A 16,876-nucleotide genomic window follows, 5' to 3' on the forward strand; every position below is an offset into this window, starting at 1 on the left:
GAACCCGCGGGCTCAGGCAATCCACTCACCTCAGCCTCCCAAAAGCGCGGGATTACAGGCTGAGCCACTGAGCCCGGCTTAATGTTTTTTAATTTTTTTTTTTTGTAGAGACGAGTTCTCGTTATTTTGCCCTGGCTGATCTCGAACCCCCAGGCTCAAACAACCTTTTTGCCTTGACCTCCCAAAATGCTGGGATTACAGGAGTGAGCCACTGTGCCCATCTGGCGTTGTTTTAAATAATGTTGCATTTGAAGCAGTTTCAGGATGTAGAAATGGAAATGTCAGTCGGGTGGAGATCTGAGCCTGACTCTCAGGAGAGAAGTCTGGGTGAGAGAGAAGGGTTGGAGAGGTGTCTGCACCCAGGTGGGTGTGGAAGCAGGAGAAGCATGAGACCTCGGGAAGGCAAGAGAAGGGGCCATGCCAAGTTGAGGCCTGTGAGACCACTGACAGGTAGTAGCTGAGAGGAAAAAAATCGAGACAAAAATAGGAGAATTTTTAGAAAATCAGAATTCTTTCCCAGGAGGAAGAAAATAACAAAGGGAAAAAGAAAGGCCCTGAAAATGAAACAAAAACTGAGAAGGCAAAGTCAGGGGTGAGAAATGGACAAACAGGAATTTTTACACATGCGTGTGCACACACATGCCCGTGAAGTGCAAAAGATATGAATTGAAATAGAACCAGAGAACCTTATCTGAGGAAGGAAGAAACTGGATGTGTTATGCCAATTAATAAACACCTATGTAAATAAGGCTTCTCTATCAAAGGAGAGCAGCTTTGTCCTTGAGGAGAATTATAGAAGACATGCTCCTTGCTCTCAAGCACTTAAACCTAGTAGAGGATCCGAAATTCGTCCGGGAAAGGAGGCCTTGACAACTTTTGCTCTTTTTTTTTTTTTTTTTTTTTTTTGAGTTGGAGTCTCACTCCGTCACCCAGCTGGAGTGCAGTGGTACGCTCACAGCCACCATAGCATCCACCTGCTGGGCTCTGGCGATCCTTCTGCCTCAGCCTTCCAAGAAGCCGGAACTACAGGCACATGCTACCACACCTGGCTAATTTTTATTTATTTATTGTAAAAAAAGACGAGGTCTTGCCATGTTGCCCAGGTTGGTCTTGAACCCATGGGTTCAGGCAATCCTTTCACCTCAGCCTCCCAAAATGGTGGGATTACAGGCTTGAGTCACTGCACCTGGTCATTCTTTGCTCTTGAAAGTGAGTGACCAAGGTTTGGCCACTGATGACCAGAAGAAAGACTCATCCTTGGCGCCTGAGTTTTTTTTGTTTTTGTTTTTTTGACAGAGGTCCCATTTTCATCAGTTCAGGGATTAGCCTCAGTACCCAGAAAGGCTGCTCCTTTAGGAGGTTCTAGGCATCAGAGTTCCCAGACAAGATTGGGTTGGACGGGGAGAGAGTGGATGAGAACAGGGCTGTGTGTGTGCATGAGAGAGAGAGAGAGGCAGATCCATGGAGACAGGCACACACACACAAATCATCAACTTGTAGGCACCATGGCTGTGTCTTATCAAAAGGCCAGCGTGTCCTACCTTCAGGGGTGCCACGAGCTTCTCAATGGAGTCAGGGCTCCCTTGCTTGGGGGAAGTAATAATCTAATGGCACCAGTTCTGTTTGGTGAAAGGTCCAGAAACAAACACACAAACAAATAAGCAAACAGAATGGGGAAACATTTTCTAGACAAGCTTCTCAGAATAGATAAGCTACGACAGGAGATCATGTCAATTAAGAGGAATGCCATCAAAGACACTAGAAGCTGTGGAATGCAGAAATAAATCTTAGATGATGATTAATTATTAGCCATATGGCAATAATAATAATGATAGCTAATACTGCAGGCTTGCCATAATGTTAGGCAGCATGCTAAAAATTTTATATGGATTATCTAATGGACTCTTAGTAACAAGGCATGAGATTCATGCTATTGTTATCATCCCCCTCGTTTACAAATGAGAACCTGAGGGCTTAGAGAAGTCAGAAATGGGCACAGTCACACAGCTATGCACAGGACCAATTTGAACACAGTCTGATTCCAGAACTTGCAGTAATGCATGTACTGTCTCTTAAGAACAGGGCAGTTTCAGAGACGCCTCTATCCACCTTTGATGATACAGGGAGAAAGCAGGCCTCAGATGAAAGGCAGGTAGGCCCTGCCAGGGTGGCCTGTCCCCAGGAGAGATGGAGAAGCCAGGACTGAGACTCCGGTGGCAGGTTCTCTGAGGGAGTCACTGATTTTGATTAAGTAGTAGGGTCTCTACTTACCCGGAACTGACCACCATTGCCATCGTCCAGCTCTAGGATGTATCCTTCGGCGGGCACTGTGGACAGAGGTGGCTGTTTCCAGGACAGCGTGGCGCTGTTGTTGTGGGTACAACACTCCTCCAGCTGTAGGATGGGGGTGGCCAGGACTGGAGAGGAAGCTAAAGAGAAATTAGTGTAACTCTGGCTTCTGTTGAACTGCAAGTATTTCAGTTCATTAGAATGATGAACATCCCCCAGATAAAGACATGGTTAGAAGTAGCTAGCCTAGGGTACATGGGGGACCTGAAAGGGAACCTTCCTAGAGTCTCCAGGAGTGGGACTGGCTCCTGAACTGAAGTGATGCCTTTTTCTTTTTCTTTTTTTTTTTTTTTTTTTGAGTTGGAGTCTCACTCTGTCGCCCAGACTGGAGTGCAGGGGCCGCTCCCGGCCACCGCAGCCTCGACCTGCTGGGCTCCAGCGATCCTTCCACCTCAGCCTTCCGAGTAGCCGGAATTACAGGCGCACGCTACCACGCCTGGCTGATTTTTTGTAGAGATGAGGTCTCGCTTGCCCAGGTGGGTCTCGAACACGCAGACCCAGGCAATCCACTCACCTCAGCCTCCCAAAGGCGCGGGATTACAGGCTGAGCCATCGAGCCTGGCTGTGATGCCTTTTTCTGGCTCACAGTGGCTCTTCCCACCTTACTTGTGGCAGTTGGAGGGTAGAGAGGCCTATTCACAGAGTCGCTTTTTTCTCACTCACTTGAACATCGAGGACACCATCCCTAAGATGGTCCAGCCCACTAATACCTTTTTAGCTTACAATGTGGCTGAAACTGTGCTAATAATTTTATCATAAAATTTATTCAGAGATTTAAACTCAGGTTTATAAACTGGAAACTGCCTATACTGAGAAATCATGCTAAAACCACCATATTTCTAATATGCAATCACGTTTTTAACCAGAGATTCTTTTTTTTTTTTGAGTTGGAGTCTCACTCTGTCGCCCAGACTGGAGTGCAGTGGCCACTCCTGGCCACTGCAGCCTCGACCTGCTGGGCTCTGGTGATCCTTCGGCCTCAACCTTCTGAGTAGCCGGAATTACAGGCACGCGCTACCACGCCTGGCTGATTTTGATTTATTGTAGAGATGAGGTCTCGCCAAGTTGCCCAGGCGGGTGTCGAACCCGCGGGCTCAGGCAATCCACTCGCCTCAGCCTCCCAAGGCGCGGGATTACAGGCTGAGCCACTGAGCCCAGCACCAGAGATTCTATTCCAGGTCTTGTGCACATAGGTTTGTGAAAATTTGGCACCAAGTGACACAAACAGTGATTTCTGCATTTCAAAACTTCTGAGGAACCTCACGTCATTGTCTCATGGCAGCTGTTCCTTGAACACAGCACTAGGTCAAGTCTACACTTTTTCAGGGACTGAACACCCAACTGTGAGCCTGGGAATGGTATGGGAGAAGACTGGGGTGTGACAAGGAGGCTCCTTGTGGCCTTTGAGACTCTGTCATGTTGTTACTAGTCACAATCCCCTCGCCCCCCACATTTTGTACTGTGACTCTTTTGTACTACTTACAACTGTAAATTAGTTGAGCCTTCAGACACACAGGCACAGAAATGCTAGTTAACGCATAATCCCAGTTCCCAGCATAGGAACTCAAAATTCAGTGCTGGGAGCAATGTTTTTACCAAATGTTTAAAAATTTTTGTCTGCACCAAAACATCAATTTATTCTTACTATTATGTTAGCACTTTAATTACAGGGGAGAACAGCTTGGACCCTATCCAAGGACATTTAGATGAACAAATGTTAACGTGGAGCACCTGGTATGCTGCACCAAAATTGGACTCTGTGTCTCATGCATTGAGCTAAATCTGTGTTCGTCAGTCACCCCAACCAAGATGTTTAATTTAACAGCAGTTTAGGAAACAAGTTCTATGGTGGATAACCTAGAAAACAAAAGCAGTGACTATACCATAAGAGATATGAAGGTGAAACAGGTCAATTATCTTATACTTGCGATGGTGAGATATTACAGTAAAACCATGTCTGAGCTACTAATCAAACAAAAGTAAATCAAATCTAGTGAGTAGTGAATTGGAGACAATTAAATTTCAATGGCATAGGGTTTGGATGGAATCTTACAGAACTATGACTACTGTAGCATCAGAAGTCTCAGAGCATCCAGATCTGGAGGAAAGGAGAAAAATCCATTGCCTTGTTCAATAAATAAACTAGAGGAGTAGATGGAAGACATAACTCCTCCTAGAGATCCCAGGGCATCTATGCAAACATGGATATCACTCAGGAATTGTAATTGAAGGGTTAATTTTAACTCATTATAAGTATTAGGGACTTACTTTGTTCTTTGAAATTTGTTTCTCTTATACAAATAATACATTTTAAACATATTAACTGTGGAAGTAAAATATGCCAACTTTAGGCAAACCATTCTTCAAAGGGCTTCCAGAGACGTAGTGGTTCTCTTGGGGATCTCTGTTCTGGACTGTCCTTATCTGTTAGAGCCTACCATCAAACAGTTCCTTGGGCTTCCTTATTTCATTAGCTCCACACCAGTCTTTCTTTTTCCCTTTGTTCATGTGTCAGACAAGTCTACATTTCATCAATTATGAAATCAAAGAATAAGATCACAAGATGGTTTCAACGTAAATCATATGAATGCTTACAATGTCTCTGATAAGAAACTCAAATGTCCCTGTGTAGACACCGGTATAATTAAAAGATTAATTGAAATACATGATGTCATGTGTAATTAAAACATTAGAACTTTGTTTATGAGTCCTCAGTGGACACACTTTAAAAGACCAAAAATATAAAAAGGTCTAATCTCCCAATAATCTTCAGATCTCAAATCTGGAACACCAGATTTAAATAGACAAGGAAATTAACAAAAAAGCAAAGGAGTCAGAGAGGGAAAGAAAGATAAGTAACCCAGAGGCATTTGCATGTGTTTAAATTCATTCCTCAATGTGCTGAGAATTGTTTTTTTCTCTTTTCTTATTTATCCCCCAATGATGTTGTAATATAAAAGGTAAATGTGACAAAATGACTCATTAGCAGAGACTCAGGCTAACATTTTAGAAAAATAGATTTTATAGTGGGTGTTATGTTATCCTATTTCATTTTATTAGGTATAAAATAAATGGTCAACTCGAAATTTAAAGTATTTTCAAGTTAATCTATCTTTTGTGGTTAGGAAATGGGTAGCCTTACAGTTCTAAACTGAAGTCGAAGATAGGGCATTTATTTTATTGGAATACTCACCACTGGGGCTGCCACAGTCATCTTGATCTTTTCGTGTTCATGAGCATTCTGGGACATCTCTTGTTTTTGCCTCAAGAACTAGTTTCTCCTGACCTGATCAGAATTCTAGCAGTTAGCAATCTTTTAGCTTATAAAGTCAAGCTTTAGATAAAAGATTCTCTTAGCTACCAGTGGGCAGCTAGCCTTATTACTTTTCTCAAAGAGGTCTGGTGGAGCTGTGCTTCAAAATTAAATTTTGCAACAATGGCTTCTTACGCCAATGTTTTCCAATGTCTTCCCTTTGAAAGCCCACTCTATTGCAAATTTTATCTCACCTTTTCCTTATTTAATTTTTTCTCTCTAATCTTTCAGACTGTGATCCCTCACAACCATCCAGAATTCCTCTGTGAAAGCAATGGGAATGCAGTGAGGACAAGTGAGAAAGGAAGCTGGGCTCCCAGTCTCAACAGGGAATATGAATCATCAGCAATGCTCTTTGAGCACATACTGAATGCCAGACAGGGGGGCGAGAAGTTTACATATATCCACTCATTTAATTTTCACAACAGCTCTACAAAGAAGGTACTGTTATTATCTCTATTTTGCAGATGAGGAAACTGAAACACAGGAAGCTTTCGTGGCTAGTAAGCAGCAGCTCTGGGATCTGCAGCCAAGCGGTCTGGCTCCACGGGCTGTGTGCTTAGTCTTGCACCATGTTGCACCCCCAGTCTGGTGTTTGATTATCATGTACTGGAGGAAGGTCTCTGTTAGGGCACATTCCCAGTGGGGCCCATCTCACCTCAGTTTACCCTTTCAGTCTCCATGTCTAATTTCAGAAGTTTCCTTCTATTTCCTATAATGTGAATGAAAAAGCTCCGCAAGAGCTGCTGGTAGATATTAGTGAAGTATTTAACCTTCAGAGCTTCGGTGGTTGGGAATGCAGTTTTACTGTGTCATCTTCTCTGAGAGCTCATTTGTAGACTGTCATTCCTCTTGATGGTGGTTAAACCATAAAAATGGCATCTGAGGCAAGTTTAGACTTCAGCAGAACCACAAGTCATTTCTGGAAAGCTATCACCAGCACATGGTTAAGGATAAACATGAACACATGTTCTGAGAACATGCTTGTAGGCCCCGAGATTACGGAGCATGAACAGATTGCATGCAAGTATGTATGATCACACCATCCCTATAACCCTTTGGCAGCTTTCCCTTGAGATTTATAGGAGAGCCTGTTCGGATCACACTGCTCTTGCCTATGGCCTTAGTGCACACTCAGGGCTCTTACATTCAACATGAGGCAATGAAGATAAATGTGTCCTTGGGTAAATAACGGCACTTCAAGGGATGAATGATCAATGGCTTATGTGCTAAAAAGGCTTGTTGCGGGGCTAGGTCACTATTTCGTCCTGGTTCAGAATGAACACACTGGCATTTCATTTCAGCGCCATGACTCATGAATTTTGGGATACTCTGGGTACTTAGACAATTCTGGGGTAATAATTTTTTGAGGAGAGGTAGGTATCTGGAATCTATTCTTAACCAAACAGTGGTGCCGTTGGCTGACTAGGAAAAGACTCTTAAAATTTCCTTCCCATGACCTGAGAAAGAGTTGATGATACTAACTTAGACTTAGGGGAAAAAACAGTACTCTTTCATAAAAATAGAGGGCGAAATTCAATACATTGTTTTCTATAAAAGAAAAGTCTGAAAGATCAAACGCCACTCCCAAGAGTCCATAAAGAAAGTAAGATGATTTTCTAATCAAAATTCAACCAGAAAATATATCACAACTTAGGGATATTTGAACAAAGATGACACCAGCATTCTTCAGATAGATCTCAATTGCCTGGGGGTGATGTGGAATCAGAAAGAACAGACCAGCTAAATCTTTAGCTAATACGAGAATAACTTTAGTCATTACATTCTTGCTAAATAATAGCTGGTTCGAGTGGAAATTTGTAACAAACAACAGCAGACCTACCTTCTTTGGTACCAATACCAAAAACAACAACCACAAAAAAGGTAAGACTTTTGGATTTCAAAACTGAGGGTCAAATGTAAGATGGTGACGGAACCAGTGGAAGCGTGAGAATCTCTACAAGGGCGAGTGTCTGCACGCGTGGGGCTGCACAGGTGGGTGAGTGAAAGTCCGCTGGAGTGGAGACTTGGGATCAAGCACCTGGGGTTCCCCTTCAGAAGTGGCTGCAACCTACCACTGCTCTGAGATTGAAGCCCCTGGTGTGCAGGATCATCTGCCATCCGTGGGGGTCACGCAGGAGGAGGCAGCAGAGATCAGCTGCTCCTCAGTGCCTGGCACCTGGCCCGTGTCATCACCTGCAGCAGCCAGTGGGCCGGGCACTGGCAGCGGGAACCGTGGAGAAGGAGCATGAGGGAAATCTGGAGCTGAGCTCCACTGCTGGTGGGGAGGCGCCGACCACTGCCATTATCTCTGTCCTGGGACCAGGCAGACTTGAGTTGGCCCATCCAGCTTTGTTCACCCTCCAACCTGGGACCCAGAGGCAATCTCTGCACCCCTCTGGGATCAACCATTGCTGACCCAGAGAGGAAACTTCAGGAGCAAACACGGAGAGACAGCTGCCCCACCTCCACTGGACCAGACATGGACGTGTCTGATCCGAGTGGGAGACCAGGCAGCAGCAGCAGCAGCAGCAGCGGGGGATGGATTGTGGTGAATCTGGATCTGATTCACCCTCCTCCCCCAGCATTCTGTGGGGCATCTGACCCACATTGAGAGCAACCCAATCGGCCTACTCTGAGAGTGGAGGAAAGGGGCTGGAGACCAGAGCCTGCTCCCTACTCAGATAGCAGCCAAAAGCAGTGGTGGTGTTTGGGACCTGCCAGTAAACGGACCAAAAAAAAAAGACAAAAAAGAAAAGAAAAAAAGAAAAAGAATCTGAAGTTCCAGAAATGGCCACAGAGGGAGCTCTTTTTTGTTTATGTTTTTGTATGTTTGTATTTTGTTTTATTTTTAGCTTTTTAGTTTTTCTAACTGTGTATGAATATTTTTTATGGCAAGTGAGTGCATCATCAGGTTTTTTTTGTTTGTGTGCGTTTGATTTTGTTTGTTTCTTTGTTTATTCATTAGTTAGTGTGCCTGTTTCCCTTCTTCTTCTCTAGCTTCATCTTCCTCTCATCTCCCTCTCCCTTTTTCCATTCTTTTTCTTATCTCATTTTGCTTTCAGGGGGCATACATATTTCCTCACTGCATAAACAGATTGTAAGGTGGAGGGGAGTGAGTTCCAGGGACCCACACACCTGTCAGTGGATACTGTGATCTGTAGATAGCTTCTGAAGCACAGCTCTCTCCATCACACCTTAATCAAATCTCAGAACTGCAAAAAGCACAGCCCCTATCCCCAGACTGGCTTCAAAATTGAACAACTCCAGAAGATTTGCATAAGGAAGAATAGGAAACTGAGCAATCAGAAGTGAAGCTTTCTCACCTATCACTGAGCAACAGAATTAAAGAAGGGGAAAAGGGAGGAGGAAAACTATCACAAATGAAGAATAACCAAAGGAAGAACACAGGTTCCATGCAGACTCCTGGGAAGACAGTACCTGAGAATACAGACTTTAAAACTCAAACAATGAAGAGTCCCCAGAATGACTGGTCTCAAACCTCAAACACAGATACCAAGATATTAATAGAGAGAATGAATAGAAATGTGGAGAGACAAGAGAAAAGAATGAAGGAGTTGATAACTGAGATGATGGCAATACGGAATACAGTAAATGAAATAAATAACAAACTGACAAACATGGAAAGCAGAATTAACTAAGCAGAAGAAAGAATCTCAGGGCTTGAGGACCAAAATATGGAACTAACCCAAACTGTTAAAAACATAGAAAAGAAACTTACAAAGACGGAACAAGGCCTCCAAGAGATGTGTGATTATATTAAGAGGCTGAACCTATGCTTAATTGGCATTCCTGAGGCAGATAGAAGACAGAGACCACCCTGGAACAAACATTCCATGAAATCATCCAAGAAAATTTCCCTCATCTCATCAGAGATGTTACCATCCAAACGAAAAAGATTCAGAGAACTCCTGCAAGACGTCACTGAGAAGACCAACTCCTAGACACACAGTACTTTGCTTACACAAAGTAAGTATAAAAGGAAAAATCCTAAAAGCAGTGAGAGAGAAAGGTCAGATTACCTACAGGGAAGACCAATTAGAATAGCAGCAGACTTATCTACAGAAACACTAAAGGCAGAAGAGACTGGAGTCCAGTCTTCAAAGTTCTCAAAGATAAACTATTCCAACCAAGAATTTCCTATCCAACTAAGCTAAGCTTTATCAGCAACAGAGAATTAAAATTCTTCCCAGACATTCAGTCCCTAAGAGTTTATGCCACCTACAGACCAGCTCCACAAGAAACACTTAAAGTATTAAGCACAGAAGAGAGAGAGAGAAAAAAAAGGCTGACCACACTCTTCCCAAGAATGCAGGAAAAAGATTGAAAACACACACAAATATCGACCCAAAAGTCAAACAAAAAACAACCAACTTACCTACCAACCAACCAACAAACAAATAAGAAACTCTGTAAGAATCTCATGACAGGAATAAACTCTCACATCTCAATAATTACCCTGAATGTGAACGGACTAAATGCATCACTGAAAAAACTAGAATGACAAACTGGATAAAAAAAACATGATACAACAATATGCCGTCTCCAGGAGACTCATCCCAACGAGACTGGAAACTCACAGACTCAAAGTAAGATGATGGGAAACAAATTTTCAGGCAAATGGAGCATAAAAGAAAGCAGAAGATGTGATCTTAATATCAGACAAAATATCCATTAAGCTATCAAAAATTTAAAAAGATATGGAAGGTCACTACATAATGAAAAAAAGGTTCAATCCATTAACAAGAAATACCAATCCTATTGAAAGTATTCCAAGCAATCGAGAAAGATGGAACCTTCCCCAGATCATTTTATGACATTAACACCACACTGATACCCAAACTGGGTAAAGATCCAACAAACAAAGAGAACGACAGGTCAATATCCCCAGTGAACATAGATGTAAAAATTCACAACAAGATTCTAAGCAAATCGGATCCAACTGCACATCTCAAAAACATCCCTCATGACGAAGCAGGCTTCATCTCCGGGATGCAGGACTGGCTTAACATCTGCAAGACCATTAATGTAATTAAATACATCAAAAGATATAAAAATAGGAAGCACATGATTATATCATTAGATATAAAAAAAGCTTTCTATGAAATCCAGCATCTCTTCTTGATAAAAACCCTTGAACACCTAGGCATAGAAGGAACATGCCTCAAAATAGAAGAGCCATCTGTGATAAACCCACAGCCAACATATTGCTAAATGGACAGAAATTGAAAGCATTTCTCCTGAAAACTGGAACAAGTCAAGGCTGCCCATTTTCACCCCTTCTGTTAAACATAGTGTTGGAAGGACACAACTTTGCAGCAACCTGGATGGATTTAAAGTCTATAATACTGAGTGATCTATCACAGAAGCAAAGAACTGAGTACCCCATGTTCTCACTCATAAGCAGACCCTGGACAATTATCATAATACTATAAAAAAGGGATTGACAATAGTGGGACACTGTCAGGAGAGAGAGGGGGTAGCACATTTCATCAATAAGGATATCTGATCTCAAACCAGGTGAAGTGGGAACCAAAGAGAGGCCCAAACTTTACCTGTACAATGACCATTTGTATATCTAATCCTGAATTGTACTCTACATCTTTAAAATAAAATTTAAAAAATTGTCAAAACCAGAGAGATGTTTGCTAAATTTCTGAGTCCAGAAATAAACAGATGCTTTAGTTATCATTTTGCGTCACAACTTTAAATGCATACTTTAAGTAACTTTGAAAATATCTAAACTTTCTACTACAATTGACTTAGCACCATTAGAAAACATATTAAATTACACATGTTGCTATTAATAGTTTCACAATGGTCAGATCACTTTAGCACCACTCCAAATGCTACTTCTTTCTTTGTGGTGCAGTTTCTTGAGATATTTTTACTGACAGTTGTGAAAATGCGGTTTATCAAACTAGGAATATCTTTTAAAGAAGTGAAAAGACAAACACTACAACTATTAAAGAGGTTGGGAGAAGACTTAACTACAGCCATTCGGGCTCTATTGTGTCATGACCTTTGGATTTTTCTTTCCATCACAAGCATCTGATAGATGAAATATTCAGATTCTAAAGAGGACTGGGCTCTCACTGAATTAATTAAATTTAATGAGCAAAAAGCAAAGCATATAAATTAACTAGGTAGAGTGATAATAATCAGAAGTAAATTAAATTAAAATGAAGTGCTAAAAAGAAAAGGAAAATGAAATATTGTACTCCAGAATCGTATCAAATGGCCTGTTCTATTAACTACATAAATAATTGTTCTGGTTTTTGTGTGGTTCCAGGTGAATTTTTGCTGCTAGAGGGTTCTGCATTTGGGCCTTTAAGCACACTTGGCATTCTCTGCTGTGTGTATAGACTTGAGTGGACTGAACAAACAGCCTTGTCTTCTCTTACTTTTGTGTGCTGTCCTAAGTGGCTAGTGACAGTGCTTTAGAGACGAGGTCTGTGAGGCAGAGTGTGTGAACCTGTAGTTCCATACTCCGTGAATGGCCTGCTCTCCCCAACACAATTTTTCTGTCCTGCCAACTGGCCCAGACTCCACCGTGGGCAGATGGACATGGCTCAGAAGGGCAACGAATGGGGGAGGAGAGGGTTTTGACAGCTGATTAAGGCGTTTCGAAGCCCGGAGGCTTTTACCCTCCCACTGCCTCTGCCCCCTGCCCCCTCACCAAGGCTAATTGGGTTGGCTTATATTTTCCTCTCCATTGAAAGCCTTTATATTGCTCTTTTGTGACATATTTTTTCCTTCAAGCTACTTGTGACATACCTTTCAGTGATTTTTATCTCATTGGAAGAATTGGGGACGAAGAAGGTTGATCCAGAAGGATTTATCTGGGGCTCTCTATTTTGCTAAGGATGGGTTTATTTTACAGGTCACTACATTGGCGTTAAAGAAAAAATCTTCAACAGCAAAAAAGAATGGCTGCAACAACAACAAAAAATGGATTTATTAAGTTTAAGAGAGGAATTCGTTATCCCTTTAAGAAACCGCTTAGTATGGTGCTAGCTTTACAGCATAAGCTGGAAGCTCCAGAAATGGGTTCTGGAGCCCGGGTTTGAGTCCTGGTCCTACCACTTATTACCTGTGTGAGCTCAGGCAAGTAACCCAGTTTCCCTCAGCCCCACTCTCCTTCAGCTGACTCTTGGGGTTGTGAGAATAAAATGAAGTTAATCAGGGTAAAAACACTTAGGAGAATGTCTGGTTTGCTGAGGCCTCACTAAATGCTAAACATCTTTTGTCACTATAACAGCATATTTATTTATAATTTACGGACTACTTCAAAAATTGATTAAGGCATCTTCCCAAAGCAATGCCTTTTTTTTTTTTTTTGAGTTGGAGTCTCACTCGGTCGCCCAGACTGGAGTGCAGTGGCCGCTCCTGGCCACCGCAGCCTCACCTGCTGGGCTCCGGTGATCCTTCCGCCTCAGCCTTCCAAGTAGCTGGAACTACAGGCGCGCGCTACCACCCGGCTGATTTTTTGATTTATTGTAGAGATGAGGTCTCACCTGCCCAGGCGGGTCTCGAACCCACAGGTTCAGGCAATCCACTCACCTCAGCCTCCCAAAGACGCAGGATTACAGGCTGAGCCACCGAGCCCGGCTAAAGCAATGCCTTTTAAACAACAACAACAATGACAAAAAAGAAGAGAGAAAGAGAAAGAAAATTGAAAATAAAAAAGAGTAAAATTAATTTAAAAGGATGAGAGAGGTATATGTACCTAGTACAGGAATAAATTTAACTGCATGATGTGAGCCCTAAGTAGATAGCACTAAAACTTGCTGGATTATAGGACTGTCTCTTTCTGACAAAAAGGCAGATTTTTCTTAAGAAGCAAAATTTTAAAGCATTGAACACTAGCTAAAAGGCATTCATTATGTGGATGCTTCTGTTGGGCGTGGCAATGAGCAAATCAATTTCTTCAGTTTAAAAAAAATCCAGAAAGTGACAAATGTATAGAGATGGAGAACAGATTAGTGGTTTCCAGAGTCCAGGGGTGGTGGAAGGGAGCAGTGTGACTATAAAGGAATGGCAGGAGGGAGATCTTTGTGGTGACGGAACCGTTTTTTTGTGTCCTGACTGCACACATGGCAAAATGGCATAGATGGACACCCACATCGTACCGACGTCAATTCTGGTTTGGGTATCAATATTATAGCTTTGCAAGATGTAACCATCGAGGGAAACTGGGTAAAGCGTAGACAGGGCCTCTCCTTCCTGTTTGTGTAACCTCCTGTGAACATAGATTTCCAAACAGAAAGTTAAATAAATTTTCTTCAAGTGGATATTACTTACATTGCCATATAAGTTTTGTTGTGTGGTTGGCTTGAACTGTTATTTTTCTTTGAAATAGTTAATTTTCTTTAAATGAGTCCTTTTGCTTAAAGTGTTATAAGTACTTTTACTTTCCTCCAGTCCCCCACCTGCCCTACATTTCAGAGACATTGCCATATCCCTTAATCACATAAACTCATCTTAAAGTTTATTTCAAATTTTCATTTTCTTTCCAGGCTCGCGTTTTCCTGCCAGTATCAGCCACTGGCCCATGCTCAACCATTTGCTCTTGATTTCTATCTGTGTAGAAATAGTCATTTCAATTCTGGACCCCCTTGACTTATATCAGTATTTCTGAGTTTCCTTCTGTCCTGAGACTTTATTTGTGTACAGTCCCTACCTCTTTTTCTGTCAGCTGTTCTCTGGTCAAGTCTCCAGGACTCTCAAAGAGGCAAGCATTGATTTGATCTGAATTTATGTGATTTGCTGAAAGGTAGGACACACAGCCAGAAGGAGACTTCATTACGTGACAAGATAGGAGCCACTCCAGGGTTTTGTAACAGAGGTATTCGGATCCTGCTTCAAACACCAGTATCCACTTGAGGCATTGCTCTCTGACTTGGGGGAATGCAAGCACGTACCTTTCACCTGCACAAAGTCGAGCTGGTGGATGGATTGCAGTAGAGGGCTGTTGTCCAGACTCAAGTCAAAGTCCGTGGTCATTCTGGGAGTCAGCGTGCCTTTTCCCCACTGATCCTCAGTCAGGTGCACTCTCCTTATGAGGGCGTCAGATATCTAATCACATTAAAGACCACAGCTTAAGAAATACAACACCACACTCGAAACACAATGCTGCTCCTGGATTCTCTGAGGGCACTACCTTGGGTATTACACCCTGCCTGTTTCAGTGCAGTTGGTGAGGAGAACCCCATTATGACTAGGTTGATCCATGATTTATTAGCAAATCCGAACATTTTTGTGAGTCTGGGGGGACACTATAAATAATGAGCAGGTATTGATTGATATAACAGAAAAACTTGTGTATATGATCATGCCATTTGTGACTGAGTCACTAAAGCCAACAACTTTAAAAGAATGATATGTTGGTGATTAGTTAATTCATTTTTTTTTTTTTTTTTTTTGAGTTGGAGTCTCACTCTGTTGCCCTGGCTGGAGTGCAGCGGTACACTCACGGCCACCCCAACATTGACCTGCTGGCTCCGGTGATCCCTCCACCTCAGTTTTCCAAGTAGCCAGAACTACAGGTGTGCACTACCATGCCTGGTTAGTTTTTGATTTATTGTAGAGACAAGGTCTCACTAAGTTGCCCGGGTTGGTCTCAAACCCACAGCCTCAGGCAATCCACTCGCCTCGGTCTCCCAAAGTGCTGGGATTACAGGTTAAGCCACTGAGCCCGACCAGTGATTAATTAATTATTTTAAAAATTATTTTTATTTTTTATGAGATAGAGTCTTGCTATGCTGCCTAGGCTAGACTTGAACTCCTGGGCTTAAAGGATCCTTCTGCCTCAACTTTCTGAGTAGCTGGGATAACAGAAGCATGCCACCACACCCAGCTTGATTAGTTGATTCATGTTAGAATCGATAGCTCTAAGCTTTGAATTTGAGGTGTGGGTATCTTATCAAGACTTGGAAATGAGATGAGTTTTATAAAGTAGTTTAGAGAACCTGCATATGGGAATTCTTACATTTTAACCACATCATCTTCGTGTGATTATCATTATATTCTTTGGTAGAGAGCTTACTTTTTATATTCCATCTCTCTCTTATATTCAGTTTCTCTCTGTCACTCTTGACCAGTTTCATAGAATGTGAGTTGGAAGAAATCTACATGCTCCTTAACAAAAGGTTCCTAATCATTGGGATCAAAACGTAAGCAAAATACAGCTTTTACTATACAGCCATCTCATGAACACAATTAACAGTAAAGAAAGAAAAGTCAACCTCACTGTAATTGAGAAATCACTTACTGGCCAGTAGGAGGTGTCAAGAAGGTAGAAACCTTGCACACTTAGACATTTTCAGTTGACAAAACTGTCCAAGAGATAGCCATGGATAAGGACCCAATTCTTAGGCAAGGTAAGAACTCCACTTTGGAAGAACTTACAGGGAATTATGTTTTCATAATTAAATACAAAAATGAAAACAAACTAAAAAAGCATGCACTTTTCGGTTTTGTAGAACATTATAGTAGAGACTTCCAGGAGGTCAGTGGAGATTATTCAGCAGACACCCCCCCACACACACTGCAGCGTGAGGGTAGGTTCCGTTATTGAGGGCACCATGCTCAGCCAGGGCTGTGGGAAGTCCGGGCTAAGCATCCTAGATTCAGCCCCATGGGACATTTAGAATCTGAAGCAGAGACTAGTTAACACTTACCTGCAAAAAGCCACTAGGATCATTTTCCTTAATCACCTCCAAGCAGTACTCCATGAGACCTGTGGTCTGGCGCAATTTCACTGTGCAGTGAGAGATCTGATCTCGAACCACCTAGGATTGAAGAGGGACAGAACAGTCCAAAATGTCAGAAGGTGAAGAGGAGCAACCTGGGACTTTGGAAAGCTTCTTCAAACCAGAATCCAAGAGCATCCTGGAAGGGAATTAAATTGATGAGAATATTTTGTGGTAATGTCTGCTGAGGACAGTGACTCTGAGAGGCAGATTGGATGAGTCTCTCAAAGGAAATTGAGCAACAGGACCCATCAGAAGGGAAGGCAGATAGATGTCGAACCCTGTAGATCTGGTGACCTTGGTGTATCAAGGGACACCTTCCAAAGGTCCCCTTCACCCTACTCTTTTCTGGGAAGCTGACTCTATGGTAAGCTGCTTGTGGGGTCTGTAAAGAAGTTATAGCCCTCCAAGGTGTGGCTGCAGCTGTGCTTTGTGACAC

The 16,876-nt window shown here is 42.4% G+C and overlaps 1 protein-coding gene across 7 annotated transcripts in view; it reads right to left on the reverse strand.

Annotated features, from left to right (window-relative positions):
• TRIM9 (tripartite motif containing 9) overlaps window positions 1–16,876 on the reverse strand; it is a 131,656-nt gene that overhangs the window by 25,898 nt on the left and 88,882 nt on the right. For 6 of the 7 annotated variants that reach the window (XR_504242.2, XR_504243.2, XM_008057277.2 and 3 more), the window contains exons 4-6: window positions 16,366–16,476; window positions 14,608–14,761; window positions 2,272–2,429 (exon numbers count right to left, since the gene is read on the reverse strand). Coding sequence is in view for 5 of the 7 variants with exons in the window: in XM_008057277.2 (XP_008055468.1) it covers window positions 2,272–2,429; window positions 14,608–14,761; window positions 16,366–16,476 (423 nt within the window). In the remaining 2 variants the exon portion in view is untranslated. The remainder of the gene's footprint in view (window positions 1–2,271; window positions 2,430–14,607; window positions 14,762–16,365; window positions 16,477–16,876) is intronic. The other variant, XM_008057273.2, reaches the window with a different exon arrangement.

The sequence above is a fragment of the Carlito syrichta genome, unplaced genomic scaffold (genome assembly GCF_000164805.1).
Source record: "Carlito syrichta isolate Samal-C Ts95f unplaced genomic scaffold, Tarsius_syrichta-2.0.1 Scaffold302918, whole genome shotgun sequence".
NCBI lineage: Eukaryota > Metazoa > Chordata > Mammalia > Primates > Tarsiidae > Carlito > Carlito syrichta.